At 60.0% G+C, this 20,635-nt stretch overlaps 1 protein-coding gene across 1 annotated transcript; it reads left to right on the top strand.

Moving 5' to 3' along the window:
- Positions 1-5,019: 5,019 nt before the first annotated feature.
- On the top strand, positions 5,020-20,471 carry STX6 (syntaxin 6). The gene is made up of 8 exons (XM_055121914.1): positions 5,020-5,172; positions 10,463-10,632; positions 11,797-11,891; positions 14,222-14,284; positions 14,966-15,088; positions 18,445-18,551; positions 18,883-18,977; positions 19,668-20,471. The coding sequence occupies exons 1-8, from the start codon at positions 5,138-5,140 to the stop codon at positions 19,742-19,744; spliced, it is 765 nt and encodes a 254-aa protein (XP_054977889.1). The 5' UTR covers positions 5,020-5,137; the 3' UTR covers positions 19,745-20,471.
- Positions 20,472-20,635: the final 164 nt, after the last annotated feature.

Raw genomic sequence — 20,635 nt, 5'->3', positions numbered from 1 at the left:
CAACTGAGCCGATTAAATTGGTAAACAGGGACCAAAGCAATAGCACAGCGGGGAGGGCGTTTGCTTTGCACACGGCTGACCCGGGTTCGATCCCCAGCATCCCACAGGGTCCCCCGAGCACCGCCAGGAGTGATTCCTGAGTGCAGAGCCAGGAGGAACCCCTGAGCATCACTGGGTGTGGCCCCCAAAGCAAACACACCCTCCCCTCCAAAGCTGCCCCATCCTAATGTCCATGGCTGGGGACGTGTCCACTCTCGGACGTGTCCCCTCGCACAGCCGAGACTGTAGGTGGGATCAGATAAGGAGCTTGTGGAGGGGACGTGACCCAGATGAACTGGCGGGTGGGCCGGGGCTAATCACAGAGGCCAAAGGGTCACACGGTGAGACAATGGGGCTGAGAGATAGTCCAGACACGCTTTGTGTGTGCAAGGCCCAAGGCTGATCCCTGATACCACAGGGTCGCCCCAAGCATCGCTGAGTGATCCCCCAGGGAGCACCACTGCTGGCATGCCTCGACCTGTCACTGCAACAACAACGAAACCCAACAAAGGGACACCAGAATCATACGTATACACTAACGTGCACATGCACGCACACATGCATGCACACGCACACTGCATGCACACTGCGTGCACATACACGCATGCACACACATGCACACTGCATGCACATGCACACACATGCACCCATTCGTGCACACACACATGCACAAATATACACACATGTACATGCACACTCATGTACACACATGCACTTATGCATGCACACACATGCATGTGTGTACATGCATGCACACACATGCACACACATATGCACATGCACACACAGGCACGCAGACACACACACCCCATACCAAAATCAACCCTCAAAAGAGCTGCTAACAACAGTGTAGAATATAGATTTTCTTTTTTTTTGGGGGGGGCGACCACACCCATCTGGTTTAGGGCTGACTCCTGGCTTTGTGCTCAAAGAGCACCACCCCTGGTGGGCTTAGGGGACCCTATGGATCGAACCCAGGTCAGCCACATGCCAGGCAAGTGCCCTCCCCATTGTCCTAACCCGCTGGCTCCCTAGAATATGTTTTTTTCTGGGCTTTTGGTTGGGACGAATGCATGGAGGGAAATACAGAATGGGGGGTTAGTTAAAAAAAATAATAAGGGGTTGGAGCAATAGCACAGCGGGCAGGGCATTTGCCTTGCACGTGGCCGACCGGGTTCGATTCCCAGCATCCCATAGGGTCCCCTGAGCACCGCCAGGGGTAATTCCTGAGTGCAGAGCCAGGAGGAACCCCTGTGCATCGCCGGGTGGGACCCAAAAAGAAAAAAAAAATAAGTTTCACATCTTAATGCTTTCTGAGTTTTTTTTTCTTTCTATGTAACAATGGCATGCCATTGCTTTTGTTTTTGGGTCTACCCAGCTGTAGTCCGGGATCACTCCTGGCGGTGCTCAGGGGACCCTATGGGATGCTGGGGATCGAACCCAGGTCGGCTGCGTGCAAGGCAAACACCCTCCCCGCTGTGCTATCGCTCCAGCCCTAGGTGTGAATTTCAATCAAATCTGATCTGATCCAGTTCCCGATGATGCATTTGCCACCGTGGCCCCAGGACTCTGGGCCCCTGTCCACGCCCTAAGTCGGGGTCCCGTCGAGGGCCTCCCAGGCCAATTGGGAGCACGGAGAGCCGGGGAGTCCGTCTCCGGCAGCTGAGAACAGAGCCCCGAGCTTGCAGGGACTCGTCCAGACACGCTCCCGCCCTCACCCACACCTACAGGAGTGCAGGGCGGTTTCTCCCCCAGAAGCTTCCAGACCCGGGGTGGGGTGGGGGTGGGGGCCCAGGCCTGGGGCCTCAGCTGCAGTTTGCTCCCGGGGCCGGGTTTGAATTCCTTTAGGTCTGGGGGAGGGGGAGGCGTTTTGGCGGAGTTTTTTTCCTGCCTCATTGTTAAGCCCGAGCAGGGCCTCCAAACTGGAGAGGAAAGAAAGAAAACGCTTCCTTTGTTTCTCCTCCGTTTCCCCTGCCCGCCCCGAGCCCGGGACTGGCTGCAGGGGGGGGGAAGGTGGGTGACTTGCGAAAGAACAGGGGGGGGGTAACCCCTTTGCACCCCCCTTCCCGCCCCGCCGGCACATCTCAGCCCCTTGGTGGGGCCTGTCGAGCCTCACCCCAACTTCCTGCCTGTGAACCTGACTCCAGGGGCGCTTTGAGCTAACTCAGACCCCCCCCATCAGGTCTCCCTGAGTTCTCGGCCTTGGGGTGCGAGTGAGAGCGACACTCCCCCCCCCCCCCCCAAATCCTGCGCCCCGGGACCTTCCCTCTCTCTCTGCTTTCCCTGGGGCATTCGAGACAGGCTGGGGGTGGGGGGTGACGACAGATCTGCCAGCACTGCCAGGACCCCCAAAATCTGGCCAGGGGCGTCTGAGCCCCCAGTGGCGGCCCCTGGGCACCAGACAGGCCCCTGACCTCCTCTACCATCTGGTCTCAGGGCTGCCTCTAGTCACTGTATGGCCATCCGGGACACACACACACTCACACCCACTCACACATTCACTCATGTACACACACACATACACATTCACTCACACACACTCCCACCATACCTCCACATACTCCCACACTCAAACACATACACACACACTCACACTCACTCATGCACACACACATACGCATTCAATCACACTCCAACCATACCTCCACATACTCCCACACTCAAACACATACACACACATTCACACACACTCACACACACACACTCATGCACACACACATACACATTGACTCACACACACTCCCACCATACCTCCACATACTCCCACATAAACACATACTCACACACGCACTCACATTCACTCACACACACTCACTCACACACCCACTCACACGCGCACACACACACATACACATTCACTCACACTCAGACACACATTCCCACCCCCCCATATACTCCCACATACTCCAACACATACACAAACACTCACACACATATTCACTCACACACACACTCACACATGCTCACACACACATACACACACTCACACATACTGATACTCACATACATAACACACTCACACACACACCCAAACATTCACACACATGCACTCACACACACACACATGCACTCACACACACACACACACACACACACACACACATACACGTGCGCATTGGTCTGTTTCTGCCCTGGTGTATCACCAAGTGTCCCGTCTCCTGTGGCCTGCGGGTCTGATGGCTCCGCAGGACCCTCAAAGGGCCAGCAGGACCCCCACCTGCCCCACCTCAGGGGGCTCCTTTAACCCACACGATGTCCACCCCACACACACACCTGTCACCTCCAGCCACCGCCAAGCAGCTGGCCCAGCCCCAGGCAGGAAGTGCACTGGGGTGCCGTGGCTGCATGGCTGGGAGTCGGCCCAGGGCGCTCCCCTCCCCCGTCCACCTCCTAATCCCTGTCCCGAGCCCCAGGAGGCCAGGCCGAGAGCCAGGACCCCTCCCTGCCCCGGGCTCCCGATCTGACTCGTCTCCCTCCTCCCCAACTTCCAATCACGGGAGTTTGATCATCCCCAAACAGTGCTCAGGGGTGCAGGTTCCTCCACATTCGCCCCCCCCAGGCTCCCCGGGGTGTGTGGGGGGGTCACACCTGGCGATGCTCAGGGGTCACTTCTGGCGGTGCATGCTAGGGGATGCCAGGGATAGAACCCATGTGCAAAGCCAGTGCCCTCCCTGCAGTGCTCCCGGGGGGCACTGCACACCAGTCAAGGTGCCCACTGGCCGTTTGCTTCTGGGGCCGGTGGCCAGGACGGAACCACGGAGCCCCATGTTGGAGCGCGCTCTTTGGCCCCCCAGGAAGAAGGAAACTGTCCAAGAGTGACCTTGGGCAGCCCGCCTGACCCTGGGGCGTCTGTCACTCGAGAGTGAGGCCAGAAGCCGCGGTGATGTCACGGTGAGCCAGAGCCACGGAGATAAGCGGGGGCCGGCTCCAGGCTGCCCGCCAGGTTATCAGCCACCAACGTCCCCACCACCCAGGCTGGTGCCCAGAGCCTCCGGGTCTGGACCCAAATACCTTCTGGGCCCGCAGGACAGAGGGCCTGAGCTCCGCAGGGGGGGGGGCGGGTTCCAGCCTCTGCACTTCTGGGTCCCCCAGCACCTCCAAAAGGGACAGTCCCCACGCTCCTGCTCTGAGCCCCTGCCCCAGCACCCCCCCCACCCGTGAAACTAAATCCCGTTGGGGGCCCGTCCCAAGCCCAGCCGGGTCCCTGCTTCCTCCCTCCCTCCCTCCCTCCAGGGAAAGCCCAGAAGATCTGGTGGGGGGCGGGGGGCGGGACACACAACCTCGAGGCCAAAGTAAATGAATAAATACTCCAGGATGTGGGGGAGAAAGCGCTGCCCCCACCCCTGGAAGTGGCCAACGCCCCTGTGCACCGTTTCCACGCGCCAAACGCGAGCAGGACCTGCACGCGGCCAACCCGGGTTCGAGTCCCAGCGTCCCACAGGGTCCCCCGAGCACCGCCAGGAGTGATCCCTGAGTGCAGAGCCAGGAGTCATCGCCGGGTGTGGCCCAAAAAGCAAAACAACAACAACAACAAAACCCCACAAAACCAGGGACCGGAGCAATGGTATAGCGGGGAGGGCGTCTGCCTTGCACGCAGCTGACCCGGGTTCGATTCTCAGCATCCCCTAGGGTCCCCTAAGCACCGCCAGGAGTGATCCCTGAGTGCAGAGCCAGGAGTAACCCCTGTGCATCGCCGGGTGTGGCCCAAAAAGCAAAACAAAAACAAAAACAAACAACCCCCCCCAAAAAAAAACGCGGTAGAAGGACAGGCGAGGCCGGTGCAAACGCTCCCCGCAGCCCGGCCCCGCCCCCAGGTCGCGTGACGCGCACAGGCCCCGCCCCCTAGGGGCGTGCCCGCCGCGCTCAAGTGAGCCGGGGTGCGGAAGTGCGGCGGCGGCGGGCGCTGCCGATTGGCCGCGCGGGCGGCGTGGGCGGGGCCGGGGCTGCGGGGCCGCTGGGCGCTGGAGCGGCGGCCGTGCGGGGGCTCCAGAGCGTGCGCGCGCCCGCTGCTCCGGGGACCCCCGGCCCAGCAGGCGCCCGGGCGGCGGCGGCGGCGGCGGCGGCGGCGGCGGCGGCGGCGGCGGGGGGCCGGGACGCCATGTCCATGGAGGACCCCTTCTTCGTGGTGAAGGGGTGAGTGCGGCCGCGGCCAGCCCGGGGGGCGCCCCGCGGAGATCGGGGGTCCCCGCCGCCGCGCTGCCGCTTCCGGCGGTGCGAGGGGGGCCCCGGGCCCGGCCGGAAAAGGAAGTGGCCCTCCCGGGCTCTGCAGGGTCCGGCGGGGCCGCGTCCATTGTCCGCGGGCCGCGCGGCCGGCCCAGGGTCCGAGCGCGCCTGCAGCGCGGCTGCAGCTGCCCCCCCTTCGGTGCACGCGCCCCCTCCTGCCGGGACCCCCTCTTGCACCCCCTGACCCCCTCCCGGCCCGGGCTCAGGTGCCCCCCTGGCGGCGGCTCCACCTTTGCGGCCCAGGTGGGTGGCGCTGGGCCTGTCACTGCCCGTTCCCAGCAGCTGTCAGCCGGACGGTTCCTTTCGGGGGGCTCGGGGGTGACCCCCCAGGCGATGCTCAGGGCCTGCTCCCGGCATTGCACTCCGGATGGGGCCCGAGGGGCGCCCTAGGGTTGCCGGGGCTCGAACCCGGACACAGCACCCTCCTGTGCGCTGTCCACCTGGAGCTGCCCAGTCCCCGCCTGGCCACCGCTGACCCCTTAGCTTGGGCCTTTGCTTCTCAGAATTCCACTGTCTGAAATACATGTATATTATACATATGTGTATATACATACATATAAGACAGACTTAATTATCTGGGATGCTCTGGCGAAGTTCAGGCCAGAGACCCCAGGGCCTTGGTTGCAGCATCCCCGGGTGTGACCCCAGGCCCAGGGGCAGGGTGTGGCCGGGACGGAACCCTGCAGCACTTGCAGTTCTCCCGCCTGCTTCTAGAGGATCCCTGAAACGGGAACAGGCCGTGTGCATTATTTATGGGGAGGATTGATTCAGGGCTTGACCCGGCAGAGTGGAAGGTTCCCCGCCCTCCACCGGGGATAAAGGTCCTTCCGGGTGGGGACTCTCTTTGGCGGTTGAGAATGCCGGCTCCTGACCCCGGCGGCTGGTGACCTAGGGCCACCTTAAACGCCGCCCCTGTGGGACATCAGTCATCAGTGCTGGCCTGAGTATCACTGGGCTTTTTTTTTTTTTTCTTTGGGTCATACCTGGCGATGCTCGGGGATCACTCCTGGCAGTGCTCGGGGGACCCTATGGGATGCCGGGGGTCGAACCCGGGTCAGCGGCGTGCCAGGCCAGTGCCCTACCTGCTGTGCTGTCGCTCCAGCCCCTCAGAGATTCTTGAGGAGCAATGAAATGGCTTGAAAGGGGCTAGTGTGCAGGAGGCCATTCCCCCCCCACCTTGCCCCGGGCCCTTTGAGCACTGAACCAGGAGTCAGCCCTGAGCACCGCTGGGGTGGGGCTGAAAAATGATAACCCGGACAGGTTCTCGCCTGGCAGGCCTTGGCAGAGCGGATGCGGTGGACCCCAGGTCAGCCCTGGGCAGGACGCCCCCCGCCCTCTGTGCTGGCCCTCTGGGCCCCCAAAGGTCACACTTGCTAACTGTGTCCTCCAGCCCGGGGTACTCAGTCCTCGCCAGTGTACCCTGCTCTGCCGGCCAGGGCGCAGGCTTTGCAGGGGGGTTGGCCTTGCATGCGGCCGACCCGGGCTCGATCCCCAGCATCCCCTAGGGTCCCCTGAGCACCGCCAGGAGTTATTCCTGAGTGCAGAGCCAGGAGTCAGCCCTGAGCATCACCGGGTGGGACCCAAAAAGAAAAAAAAAATCGGGGGGGGCTTTTAATGGCTCCGTGGGGACCCTTCACACCCGAGTACCCCTGAGCGTCTCCGAGTCACACCCTGAGGTCGTGCATGTCACTGTGTGTCCCAAGGGGGGGAGTGGCAGCCTCAGGTGTCTCGGGGGCTCTCTGTGCCCTTCGGGAAGGCAGGTGGGGGGGTCGGTGGGTCTGGGGTGCTGTGTCCGGTGGGTCCCCCTCCAGGTACTGCTGTCCTGCCGTCTCGGCCCGTGGCGGGCCATCCCGTGTCCCGGCCCCTCTGTCCGTGCCTGGGGCTGGTGTCAGTGGCTGTCTTGGGGGACACGCCCTTCGAAGGTGCCAGTTGTGTGGAACGGGCCCCCGTGGGTGGCGGGGGTGCTTCGTCTCTGCCCCGCTGGGGGTCCTGGCAGTGAGTGTCTCCTTGCCCGGGTGTGGCTGGGGGTCAGTGCCGAGGTGGACGCCCACGGGAGCAGGATCCCAGGGGTTAGGTGAGAGGCCCGCGGCCGCTCAGGCCAGTCGGGACTTTCGCCGATTGTCCGGCCGGGAGGACTCGGGGTGTCGGAGAAGACCCTAGCGGGCCAGTTTGGGGGCGCAGGGCATTGGGTGCCGTCGCCCTGGATCTACTTTTCCATGGGGTCGGGACGAGCGGGCAGGCTTGGGCCTGACTCCCGGCTCAGTGCTCAGGAGCCACTCCCATTCAGGGGAGGTGTGTGGGGTGCCGGGTGCGTGCTGCGACCCCCCCCCCCCCTGCACTCTCCCGGGGTCCAGGGCCCCGAGGCAGTGTGGGCTGGTGGTCACAGGCCCAGCCCGGGTCCCCCTGCTCTACGCAGGAAGCGGGCCTGCCACAAGTGTCTGTGCAGGTGAGCCCGGTGGGGGCTTGGGGCCGGGGCTGGGGTGGGGGGGGGGACGCTTCCACTCCCGGGGGTCCCGAGGAGCCTGAAACAGCCCCGGGGTGGGAGCCCCAGGCCAGCGCTGGCTCAGGAGCAGGGCGGGTTCATCTGGGTGAGAGGAGGCGGGGGCGGGGGGGGCTGGGGGGGGACGCGCCTGTCGGGACACGCTGGGACAGTGCAAGGCAGTGCGGCCTGTTGGCTGCGACACTCGTTGTTCAGGTCAGGAGGTTCCGAGGAGTCTGGGGCAGGGGGGACCATGCGCGCGGCCGAGGATCAAACCCGGGCCAGGGACACAGAGACGCTGTCACTGTCACTGTCACTGTCACGGTTGTCCCGGTGCTCATCGATGGGCTCAAGCGGGCGCCAGTCACGTCTCCATGGTGAGCCTTGTTGTGACTGTGTTTGGCATCTCGAATACGCCACGGGGAGCTTGCCAGGCTCTGCCGTGCGGGCGGGATCCTCTCGGTAGCTTGCCGGGCTCTCCGAGAGGCATGTACATTTATTTCCCTCTATGATTTTATGGAGAATGGGTACGGAGTGTCTTATGATGTGTCCGGGAATATTCACTCATGCGTGAAGCTCGGTCCTCGCGTGTGGAAGGCGGCCTGGAGCGTGGTGGCAGTTGGGTTGTGGAGGTCGGCTGCCGGGACCTGGCCCCTTGGGGCGGTGAGGGCTCTCACCTGGCCCCCTCTGGGGCGCCCCGAGTGGCGCCAGAGGCTGATGGCATGGTTATGGGAGCTCCATATAGCCATAATTTCTAATATAATAATACTAGAGGTTATTATTATTGTTATTAGTTTTGCTTTTTTTGGGTCCCACCTGGCGATGCTCAGGGCTGACTCCTGGCTCTGCACTCAGGAATCACTCCTGGCAGTGCTCGGGGGACCCTATGGGATGCCGGGGATCGAACCCGGGTTGGTTGCATGTAAGGCAAACACTGTCCTCACTGTGCTATCACTCCAGCCACAGAAATTATTTCTGTGAGTGAAATGCCTTTATTTTTTTTTAAATTTTATTATTATATTTTTTTTGGTTTTTGGGTCACACCCGGCGATGCACAGGGGTTACTCCTGGCTTTTCACTCAGGAATTACCCCTGGCAGTGCTCAGGGGACCATATGGGATGCTGGGATTAGAACCCGGTAATGCCTTTATTTTTAAATACTGTTACTGACAGGGTTTTGTGTCAGTTTTTTTCTTTTAATATAAACATGTTTACTTTTTTTTGGGGGGGGTCGCACCCAGCAATGCACAGGGGTCACTCCTGGCTCTGCACTCAGGAATTACCCCTTGGCGGTGCTCGGGGAACCCTATGGGATGCTGGGAATTGAACCCGGGTCGGCCATGTGCAAGGCAAACACCCACCCTGCTGTGCTATCGCTCCAGCCCCATAAACATGTTTATTCTTTTTTGTTTGTTTGTTTTCTTTTTGGGTCACACCCGCCTCGATGCACAGGGGTTCCTCCTGGCTCTGCACTCAGGAATTACTCTTGGCGGAGCTCAGGGGACCCTATGGGATGCTGGGAATTGAACCCAGGTCGGCCAAGTGCAAGGCAAATGCCCTCCCCGCTGTGCTATCGCTCCAGCCCCCCATAAACATGTTTAAACATTTTTTTTAATGTTTTATTTTAGATTAAAGATTTTGGGGGGCCAACCCAGCTTGCTCCTGTCTCTGTGCTCAGGGGTCACTCCTGGCAGGATTCAGGGGACCATAGAGGGGATTGTGCAAGGCAAGTGCCCTCCCGAGGGCTGTACTATCTCTCAGACCCCTGAGTGATTTCATTTTGGCCTTTCATGAAGCAGTGTGCACTGATCAGTTTATTTGGCTGGTGAAGACCTCCCTGGCAGTGGGGGGTGGAGTGAAGGAAGGCGGCGGGGGGGGGGGGGGGCTTCAAACTCTGAACAAGAGATTTACAAATCTGCATCAGGGAACCCAGGAAAGTGCCTGTTTTATTATATTCGATGCTAATAATAATGCCGGGCGATCTAATGAGATGGAAAAAAACGTTTCCGATGGAAATCTGAGCCTTTGAAGGACTCTGGCTCCCTGCTCCCTTCTAAGAGGAACCCCCAAGGCAGATCCCTGCCGGGGCGGTTTCATCTGGATCTGAATGACAGCGGGTAGGGGTCTCTTAGTTCATCTGAGGGTCGGGGCTTTGCAGTGGGGGTCTCCGGGAGGAAGAGAGCATGCACCGTCAGACAGACCTCTGCTTAAGTAGTGACCTGCACTACTCCCCCCCCCAAAAATATAATAAAAGCAAAAATAAAAGCAGCTGAGCTCATACTCAGACGGACTTACCTGCATCTCCAAGCCTCGGGCGTGGTGACGCCTCCCGGGGTCCAGCGCTGCTGGACGGGGCTCTTGCACCCGTACGCCAGGCCCAGTGCTGCTGGACACAGCTGTCGCACCTCGGGGTCCACGGCACGCGACTGTCAAACCGTGGGTCAGGTCCAGCGCTGCTGGACGTGGCTGTTGCACCCGGACCCGGGTGGGCCAGGGTCCGGCGCTGCTGGACACGGCCGTTGCATCCATGGCCCAGGGTCCAGCCCCGCTGGACATGGGTGGGTGGCTATTGCACCTGTGCCCAGGGTCCGGCGCTGCTGGACACGGCAGTTGCACCCGTGGGCTGGGTCTGGCGCTGCTGGACGTGGATGTTGCACCCGTGGGCCGGAGTCCGGCCGCGCTGGCCCCCCGACCGCCCCCTGACCGCCCCCTCCGCCCCAGCGAGGTGCAGAAGGCGGTGAACACGGCGCAGGGCCTGTTCCAGCGATGGAGCGAGCTGCTGCAGGAGCCGGCGGGCGCCACGCGCGAGGAGGTGGACTGGACCACCAACGAGCTGCGCAACAACCTGCGCAGCATCGAGTGGGACCTCGAGGACCTGGACGAGACCATCAATATCCTTTCCACGCGCCCGGGCGGCGGCGCATGCGCCGGCTCGCGGTTCCGATTGGCCACCTGGGCCCCAGGGGGCGGGCCTTCAGCCTGGGGGCGTGGCCTCATCCTCGGGACACGCTCAGCGCCCCCGGGGGGCCGCCCCCTTCATCCCTGGGAGGTCCAGGGACTGGGAGGTGGAGGGATGCTGGGGGGGTTCTGGTCCACGCCCACCTCCCCACTTGCCACGGGCGACTTGGGCCGGGCTGGTGCTGGGAGGGGGGAGCGGCGGCTGCTGCCAGGGCGCGCTCTGAGTCTGTGCCAGGCCCGAGCTCGTTTTGGGGACACCCCCCAAACCCCCCGCCAAGCGACCCGGGTTCTTGGTGGGGATCCCAGGGCAGGATCCGAAGTCAGGGCAGTGACAGGAGATGGGGCACATTTTTTTTTTGTTTGTTTGTTTCTGGGTCACACCCGGCGATGCACAGGGGTTACTCCTGGCTCTTCACTCAGGAATTACCCCTGGCGGTGCTCAGGGGACCCTATGGGATGCTGGGATTAGAACCCGGGTCGGCCGCGTGCAAGGCAAACGCCCTACCCGCTGTGCTATTGCTCCAGCCCCAGATGGGGCACATTTTTGCCCCCGACTGTGGAATTAAGAGCAGAGTGGGGGGTGGAGGGTGCCCTGCTGGTCATCACTTTTTTTTTTTTTTTTTCATCCCACCCGGTGATGCTCAGGGCTGACTCCTGGCTTTTGCACTCAGGAATCACTCCTGGGATCGAACCCGGGTCGGCCGCGTGCAAGGCCAACACCCTCCCCGCTGTGCTGTCTGGTCATCACTCTTTGGGCTACCCGGCCCCTTGGTCGGGAGGGCAGGTGCATGGGCAGAGTTCGTGTGGCAGCCCCTGGTCTCCGTGAGGCAGATGGGGGTCAGGTGACCGGCATGGGACTGGGCTGGGGAAGCTTCCGGTGCTCAGGGCCCAGCTGGGTTGCGTAGTTGGGCCAATGAGAATGGCTCGGGAAGGCGATTCTGAGTCCCAGAGAAACAGTAGCAGGGGTGAGGGTCAGGGCCAGCCATGGGCAGACAGCCTGGACCTGCAGGGGCCCCTGTGCTGGGGCCCCCACAGAGAGGGAAACAGTAGAGAGGCCGAGAAAGAACGAGCATGTTCCCCTTGACCTCTCGACCCACGCATAGTTGAAGCGAATCCGAGAAAATTCAACCTCGATGCCACGGAACTGAGCATCAGAAAGGCCTTCATCACCAGCACGCGGCAGGTGGTCAGGGTAAGGAATGGGGTCTGGGGGTGGTCTGTGTGCCCACCCCTCTTCGCTCCCAAGGACCCCCCCTTTTGTCTTTTTAGGTCACACCCCGTGATGCTCAGGGCTGACTCCTGGCTCTGCACTCAGAAATCCCTATTGGTGGTGCTTGGGGGACCCTAGGGGATGCTGGGGATCGAACCCGGGTCGACTGCGTGCAAGGCAAATGCCCTCCCCGCTGTGCTGTTGCTCTGACCCCATATTTTTATTATTATTATTATTATTATTATTTGCTTTTTTGGGTCACACCCAGTGATGCTCAGGGGTTCCTCCTGGCTCTGCACTCAGGAACTACCCCTGGCGGTGCTCAGGGGACCCTCTGGGATGCTGGGAGTCGAACCTGGGTCAGCTGCATGCAAGGTAAACACCCTACTAGCTGTGTTATCGCTCCAGCCCCCATATTTTAATTCTTTTTCTTTTTGGATCACACCCGGCAATGCACAGGGGTCACTCCTGGCTCTGCACTACTCAGGAACTACCCCTGGTGGTGCTCAGGGGACCCTCTGGGATGCTGGGGATCGAACCTGGGTCGGCCGCATGCAAGGCAAATACCCTACTAGCTGCGTTATCGCTCCAGCCCCCCATATTTAAATTTTTTTAAAAATATTTTGGGTTTTTGGGTCCCACCCGGTGATGCTCAGGGCTGACTCCCGGCTCTGCACTCAGGAATCACTCCTGGCGGTGCTCAGGGGACCCTAGGGGATGCCGGGGATCGAACCCCCCTGAAGGGGAGTGAGTTAGAGCAAGCGTGAAAATCCAAAGCAAAACGGGCCTCAATGCGTCGGCTCAGACCGTTGATGAGGAACGGGGGGGAGAAGAGACAAGCTCGGCTCAGGAGCCCCCGGCTTGTGTCTTGCAACGGGTGCCCTCAGCCCTTTGATCAGCACAGCGGGCTGGAAGGCACCCAGCTGTCTGCGACACATGCACCTCGACCAGGGCTCACATATGGCTCCGGAAAGTCAATCTTCTGCACGCTCATGAGCCTCGGGCGGCCCTGGCCGCCCCTGCCTGAGTGATACCGTCCAAATGCGTGGTGGCCTTGGGATACTCTCGTTCCTCAGCTCATTCGTTCATTTGTCCCCCATTGCCATTCTGTTCATGCACATCTAAATTGTCCACGTCCACCAGCATTTGAACAGAAAGGGCCGGAGCGACAGCACAGCGGGGAGGGCGTCGGCCTGGCACGCGGCCGACCTGGGTTCGATCCCCGGCATCCCATCAGGTCCCCCGAGCACCGCCAGGAGTGATTCCTGAGTGCGTGATCCAGGAGTCAGCCCTGAGCATCGCCGGGTGGGACCCAAAACGTAAACCGAAACAAACCCTTGAGTGGGGTGGTCACTCGTTGGACCTCAGGTGCCAGAAGTATGACCAGTACTTGGATTTAGCGGCTCCTGATCTCTCGCCAGTTCCAAAGGCTGTTCCGGTAACAAAGCCCCCATTCCTGGGGGGAAATTATTTTTGGTAAGATTAATGGCCAGGGCGCTGGAGTAATAGCACAGCAGGGAGGGCGTTTGCCTTGCATGCAGCTGACCCGAGTTCAAATCCCAGCATCCCATATGGTCCCCTGAGCACCGCCAGGAGTGATTCCTGCGTGCAGAGCCAGGAGTAACCCCTGTGCATCGCCGGGTGGGACCCAAAAAGCCAACAAATAAATAAATAAATAAATAAATAAATAAATAAATAAATAAATAAAAAGATTAACGGCCAGTTATTTGTCTTCTCCGAGCATTGTGCCCGGCACATGTCACAGATTGTCTGCAGGGTGCCGCTGGAGACATGAGTAATTAAAAGGTATCGAGAAGGGCCGGAGCAACAGTCCAGCGGGGACTAGGGAGTTAGCCTAGTACATGGCCGACCCGGGTTCGATTCCCGGCATCCCAGAGGGTCCCCCGAGCACCCCCAGGAGTGATTCCTGAGTGCGGGGGCTGGAACCAGCGTTGGCTGTGTGCAAGGCTCTGTCAGTCTACTGGCCGCTGCACCAGCTTCCTGGGGTCAGGCCAGGATCGGGGTCGGGGGGGACACTGGCCGGTGCCCGGGAGACCCAAGGCCCGTCCTCTCTCCCCCGAATCCGGTCCCTTAAAGGGCGTCTCACGCATGTTCTACCCTCTGAGACCAAGAGGCCAGTGAACCATTTTCTGGGAGGATGCAGTGAGCGATGTGCCCCCCATCCCCTCCCCTCCCCTCCCCCTCTCCTCCCCTCACCCCCTCCCCTCCCCTTCCCTCCCCTCCCCTCCTCTCCCCCCCTCCCCGCCTTTTGCCGCCGGCTCTCCCCATCTGGCCTGCTCTTGGCTCTGCAGGACATGAAGGACCAGATGTCCACGTCCTCGGCGCAGGCGCTGGCCGAGAGGAAGCACCGGCAGGTGAGTCTGCGGTCGGGGGCGGGGCAGGCATCTCCCGGGTGGTCCTCGGCCTGCTGGGCCCGGAGAGCGGGGAGGTCTGCAGTGCGCCAGGATCTGGGACGAGCCCGATTCCAGAACTTTCCAGACCTCAGACGCGAGGCCAGCCCGTGTCCGGAAGCTTCTCAATAGTCTTTTTTTTTTTTTTTTTTTTCTGTATTTTTGGGTCCCACCCGGCGGTGCTCAGGGCTGACTCCCGGCTCTGTGCTCAGGGATCACTCCTGGCGGGGCTCGGGGGACCCTGTGGGATGCTGGGGATCGAACCCGGGTCGGCTGTCGCTCCGGCCTCGCCGTCCTGTCACGCGGTGGCCGAGCTCTGTGCCGGGGTCGTGTCGCGTCAGGCGCGGGCTGCTGCTGTGCCGGGTCAGGGGTCCGGGCCCTCCCCTGCTCGGGCCGACAGGGAAAAGCTTCTGGACCTTCCGGGCCTCCTGCCCCGGCCCGGAGGGTCGCGTGTTTCCGGGCGCCTGTGGGAGCCGGTTGACGCGTCTGGACGGGAAGCAGCCCCCGCCCCCCGTGTTGGGCCCCCAGACCCCCATTTCCGGCCCCCAGACCCCCATTTCCGGCCCCAGACCCCCCATTTCCAGCCCCCAGACCCCCATTTCCGGCCCCCACGCGGACCCGGCCCACGGCGCTCTTCCCCTGCAGGCCCTGCTGGGCGACAGCGGCGGGCAGAGCTGGGGCGCCGGTGCCGACAGGGCGAGCCGCCTGGAGCGGGAGCTGCAGCAGGCCAACGCGCAGTTCATCGAGGAGCAGCGCGCGCAGCAGCAGGTGCGGCCCCTGGGCGGGAGACCCGGCCCCCACTTCCCGGCAGACAGGGGCCTTTCACACCTACCTCAGACAGCCCACAGACACCACACACACCGCCGGCACATGCCACATGCCTACTTCATACATCACACATGCACCACACACACGTTATCCCACACGTACCTCGTACCACACACATTATATTCCACATAGACCTCATTCATCCCGCACATATCTCACACCACACGTTATCCCACACATAACTCATACCACACACATATCACATATTTCACACACACCTCATACATCCCTCACATATCTCACACCACACGTTATCCCACACATATCTCACCACACGTACCTCATCCCACATGCATATCATGTTCTCCACACACCTCATACATCTCACACATACCTCACACCACACGTTATCCCACACATACTTCATACCACACACATACCATATATTCCACACACTTCATACATCTCACACCACACACACGTTATCCCACATGTACCTCGTACCACACACATATATTCCACACACACCTCATACATCCCACACCACACACACGTCATCCCACACACACCTCATACATCCCACACATTTCTCACACCATACGTACCTCATCCCACATACATATCATATTCTCCACACACCTCATACATCTCACACATACCTCACACCACACATTATCCCACACATACTTCATACCATACACATATCATATATTCCACACACCTCATACATCCCACACCACACACACATCATCCCACACATACCTCATCCCACACACACTACATACATCTCACACATCTCACATCACACATACTTTGTCCCGCACACATCAAATATTCTACACACACCCTATATATCTCACACATATCGCACATCACACATACTTTATACATCCCACATACACCACACACATTATCCCACACATACTTCATACCACACATATATCATATATTCCACAGACTTCATATATCCTACACATATCTTACACCACAGACATCATCCCACACACTTCATCCCACACACACACACCTCATACATCTCACACATCTCACACCACACGTCATCCTACACACTTCATAACACACACCTCATACATTTCACACACACCCACACCACATACTTCATACATCCCACCTATACTTCATACCACATATACTTTATACATCCCACACACACCACACACGTTATCCCACACATACCTCATACCATACACACATATCATCTTACACATACCTCAACCCATACTACATCCCACATACACACCTCATGCATCTCACACACATCTCCTGCACATTCAGTACACACATCCACTTCCACCCACACACCACACCTCATGTATACACCACACACATCCATCTCAGATGCAACACATAAATCACATACACCACACATACTTCTTGCACCAACCGTACACATATGCACCTCATTCATTCTGAGTCCATCTCATACACAAACCACACTTCATATGTACCACATTTCATACATACACCTCATAGATGCCACCCCCCCATACACACCATACACACTATATACATCCCTTTCCGTACCATACACAACACCTCATACTACATACCTCATACACATCACACACTGCATATGACATCTGGGTCACCTCATGTACCACATTCACCTCACACACATTCAACTCACACACATTCCATACACACCTTATAGAACATCCAGTTCCTACCCCGCACACACATTCACCACACACACACACATACACACACACACACACCACATTCACCTCACACACACTTCACACAATATCCATTTCCCATCATGCATACTCATTCACCACACACAAGCATTTACCACACCCACAGTCACCTCACACACATCCCATACATACACACCTCACAGAACATCCATTTCCCACTATACATACATACATATCACCACACCTCACACATCTGCTTCTCACTGTACATACCACATTCACCTTAGACATGTCCCATGCATAAGATCCATTTCCCACTGTACACACACGTTCACCACACACACATTAACCACACACCACATTCACCTCACACACATTCCTTACATGCCTTATACAACATCCACTTCCCATTCTACATACACATTCACCACACATACACAAACACAAACACGTAGCACAATCACCTCCCACACCTTTCACAATATGTTTCCCATTGTGCATGCTCAGTCACCACACACATACACACACTGACCTCACACATCCCATATACCACACAACATCAATTTCCCACTGTACATACACATTCACCACACACATCCCACACACACCTCATACAACATCCCCTTCCCGCTCTACACACACATTCACCCCCCACACACAAACACATACCACATTCGCCTCACACAATAGCCAGTTCCCATTGTGCGTACTCAGTCACCCCCACACACACATTTACCACACTCACATTCACCTCACACACATCCCATACACACCGCACACAGCGTCTCACTGTACACACACACATTCACCTCAGACATCTCCCGTGCATAAGCTCCATTTCCCACTGTACACACGTTTCACCACACACAGAAACACACACACACACACACACACCCCACATTCACCTCACACACACATTCACCACACGCCCACACACCACATTCACCTCACACACATCCCATCCACACCTCACTCGCCCTCCACTTCCCGCTGTGCGCACACCCCATTCCCCGCCTCGCCCCCCCAGCCCGCCCCCCTCCTCGCTGTATTCAGATTTCTCCTCTCCGCCGTGGCATTTGGGCACAGTTGGGTCCTTGTTCTCTCCCCGACAATTGTCCCTTTCTCTGTCCCGAGGCTCGCTCTGGGGGCGTTTCTGGGGAGCGGTCATGTGCGGCCGTGTGGTGGCCATTGCTGTGTGTCGTGTCCTGCACGTGCGGGTCAGTGGTTTTCCACTTGGGCACAGATGAGCCGTGACCTGACTTCTTTTTTCCTAGTTTGGCTTCTTGGGTCCCACCCGGCGATGCTCAGGGCTGACTCCTGGCTCTGCACTCAGGAATCACTCCTGGTGGTGCTCGGGGGACTCCATGGGATGCCAGGGATCGAACCCGGGTCGGCCACGTGCCAGGCCAACGCCCTCCCCACTGTGCCATCGCTCCGGCCTCTCGTGCTGGCTTCTGAACGGCTCCAACGGCTGCCCCAGTGCAGAGACTGGGGCCCAGTCTTCTCTCCAGGTCCCTTCATGCCTCAGTTTCCCCACCGAGGCGTTCTTGTGGCTGACTGCTCACGTGTCCAGGCACAGGTGCTTCCAGTCACTGTCATTCCGCGTATGAGGGGGAGCATCAGGAGACAGCGAGGGGGTGTCCGCCAGGTGGGCCAGGCCCTTGGTGCTGACCCCCGGCCTCTCACCCCTTGGTCCAGCTGATCGTGCAGCAGCAGGATGAGCAGCTGGAGCTGGTGTCGGGCAGCATTGGGGTGTTGAAGAACATGTCCCAGCGGATCGGCGGGGAGCTGGAGGAGCAGGCCGTGTGAGTGAGGCCCCCTGCACCCCCACGTGCCCCCCGACACGCGCCCACCCCCTCATGGGGACCGGACTGAGTCTTACTTCCAGCTCTGCCTTTTTTTTTTTTTTTTAATTTGCTTTTCGGGTCCTACCCGGCGATGCTCAGGGTTACTCCTGGCTCTGCACTCAGGAATCACTCCTGGCGGCGCTCGGGGGACCCTATGGGATGCCGGGGATTGAACCCAGGTCGGCTGAGTGCCAGGCCAGCGCCCTCCCCGCTGTGCTGTCGCCCCAGCCCCTTGGGCATGGCCCCCACGCCCTGCACTGACCGGCCCCGGGCGTCTGCTCCCCTCTAGGATGCTGGACGACTTCTCCCATGAGCTGGAGAGCACGCAGTCCCGGCTGGACAACGTGATGAAGAAGCTGGCCAAGGTGTCCCACATGACCAGCGGTACGTGTACCGTGGGAGGCCGGGGGGGGGGGTCCGGTGAACCCCGAGAGCCCGTCTGGAACTCTCTGTGTCCCGGGGTGCCATTTGGGGTGAGACATGCAGAACCCCCCCCCCACACACACACACACACAGTTCCCCGGGACCATGTGAGGCGCATTCTGGGGTCCAGGCTTGGTGCTCTCACCCTGACGGCCTTTCTTGGTTCCTCCTTGCCCGTTTTCTTGCCAGAGCGGGAGCGGAACTGAAAAACAGTCGGTGGTCGTTAAGAGCCCGATCTTGTTCTTCCTGCCCCGAATTTTGTTCTTTTTTTTTTTTTTGGCCTTTTGGGTCCCACCCGGCGATGCTCAGAGCTGCCTCCCAGCTCTGCACTCAGGAATCACTCCTGGCAGTGCTCGGGGGACCCTGTGGGATGTCGGGGACCGAACCCGGGTCGGCCGCGTGCCAGGCCAACGCCCTCCCCGCTGTGCTATTGCTCCGGCGCCAGAGTCACTGCATTTCGCCAGAGTCACTGCATTGCACCAGAGTCACTGCATTTTGCCAGAGTCACTGCATTGCGTCAGAGTCACTGCATTTCATGAGGAGTCGGTTTGCATCCCAGCTCGGCGGGGACCCCGCGGGCTCCGAGGCCGGCTGGGCTCTGAGTGGCTGCTCATGGGTGGGCACCCCGGCCCTGACCCGCTGTCCCCGCAGATGGGCGCCAGTGGTGCGCCATCGCCGTGCTGTTCGCCGTCCTGCTCGTCGTCCTCGTCCTCTTCCTGGTGCTGTGACCTGCCGCCCGCATCCAGCTCTTCCCGACGCGGCTCCCCCCTGCCCCCTCCGTGGCCCGGGCCCAGCGCCGGACGGGCCAGTGGGCAGAGAAGTCCGCCGCCCGCACTCCAGGCGCCCCGTGTGGGGCCGATGATCCAGAAACTTCCATTCGCTCGTGTTTGCTGGTGCTCCTGCCGCCCCCTCCCTCCCTCCCTCCCTCCCCCCCTGCAAACCTTCTCCGCGCTGGCCCCCACCCGCCCGCCCGCCCCCTCCCGGGGGACCCGGCCGGCCGTCACTGGGGACGGGGCCCACAGCTGGCGTCGCTGGTTTTCAGGGATGACACGGCCTTTCCGGACAAGCGACCCGGAGGGAGGAACAAACGAACAGGCTAGGGGCAGAGGGTGGCCGGATCCCCCCAGAGGCGCGTGGAGTCAGATTCCAGGAAGACCCGGGGCGGCGGCGGAGGGTGGGTGGGCAGAAAAGGGGGGGGTCCCCACAGCTCCCGAGAACTGTTGGGTCCTTGATGTTCACGCTGTGACCGGGGAAGTGACCACACGCCCCCCCCCCCAGGGTCACCGCCGGGTCCCTCGGCCCCAGGCTCGGCCGTGCCCCGGTTTGTTCGTCTCTCGTTTTTAGGCTTGCTCCCCCTCCCCCCCACCCCCACCCCCCGTGACCCCCCGTGACCCACCGTGAGGTTCTCGCCCAGCTCATTTTGAATTGCACTTTTTAATAAATATTTGTACCAATTTTTTAAAGGCGCGTGTTTCCTCGTGCGTGGCCGGCGAGAGCAGGACTGACTCGGGAACCGGCGATCTCGAGCTCCACGTTCAAGCCGTGTCGTCTACATGGGCTGGGGGGGGGTAGCGCCCCGAGACCTGCAGGAAACACTTGTCTCGGTCGCATGCGATGTG

Source organism: Sorex araneus, chromosome X (genome assembly GCF_027595985.1).
Source record: "Sorex araneus isolate mSorAra2 chromosome X, mSorAra2.pri, whole genome shotgun sequence".
Classification (NCBI taxonomy): Eukaryota; Metazoa; Chordata; class Mammalia; order Eulipotyphla; family Soricidae; genus Sorex; species Sorex araneus.
The sequence above is the reverse complement of the archived record's forward strand: the minus strand, read 5'-3'. Positions and strand labels throughout refer to the sequence as shown.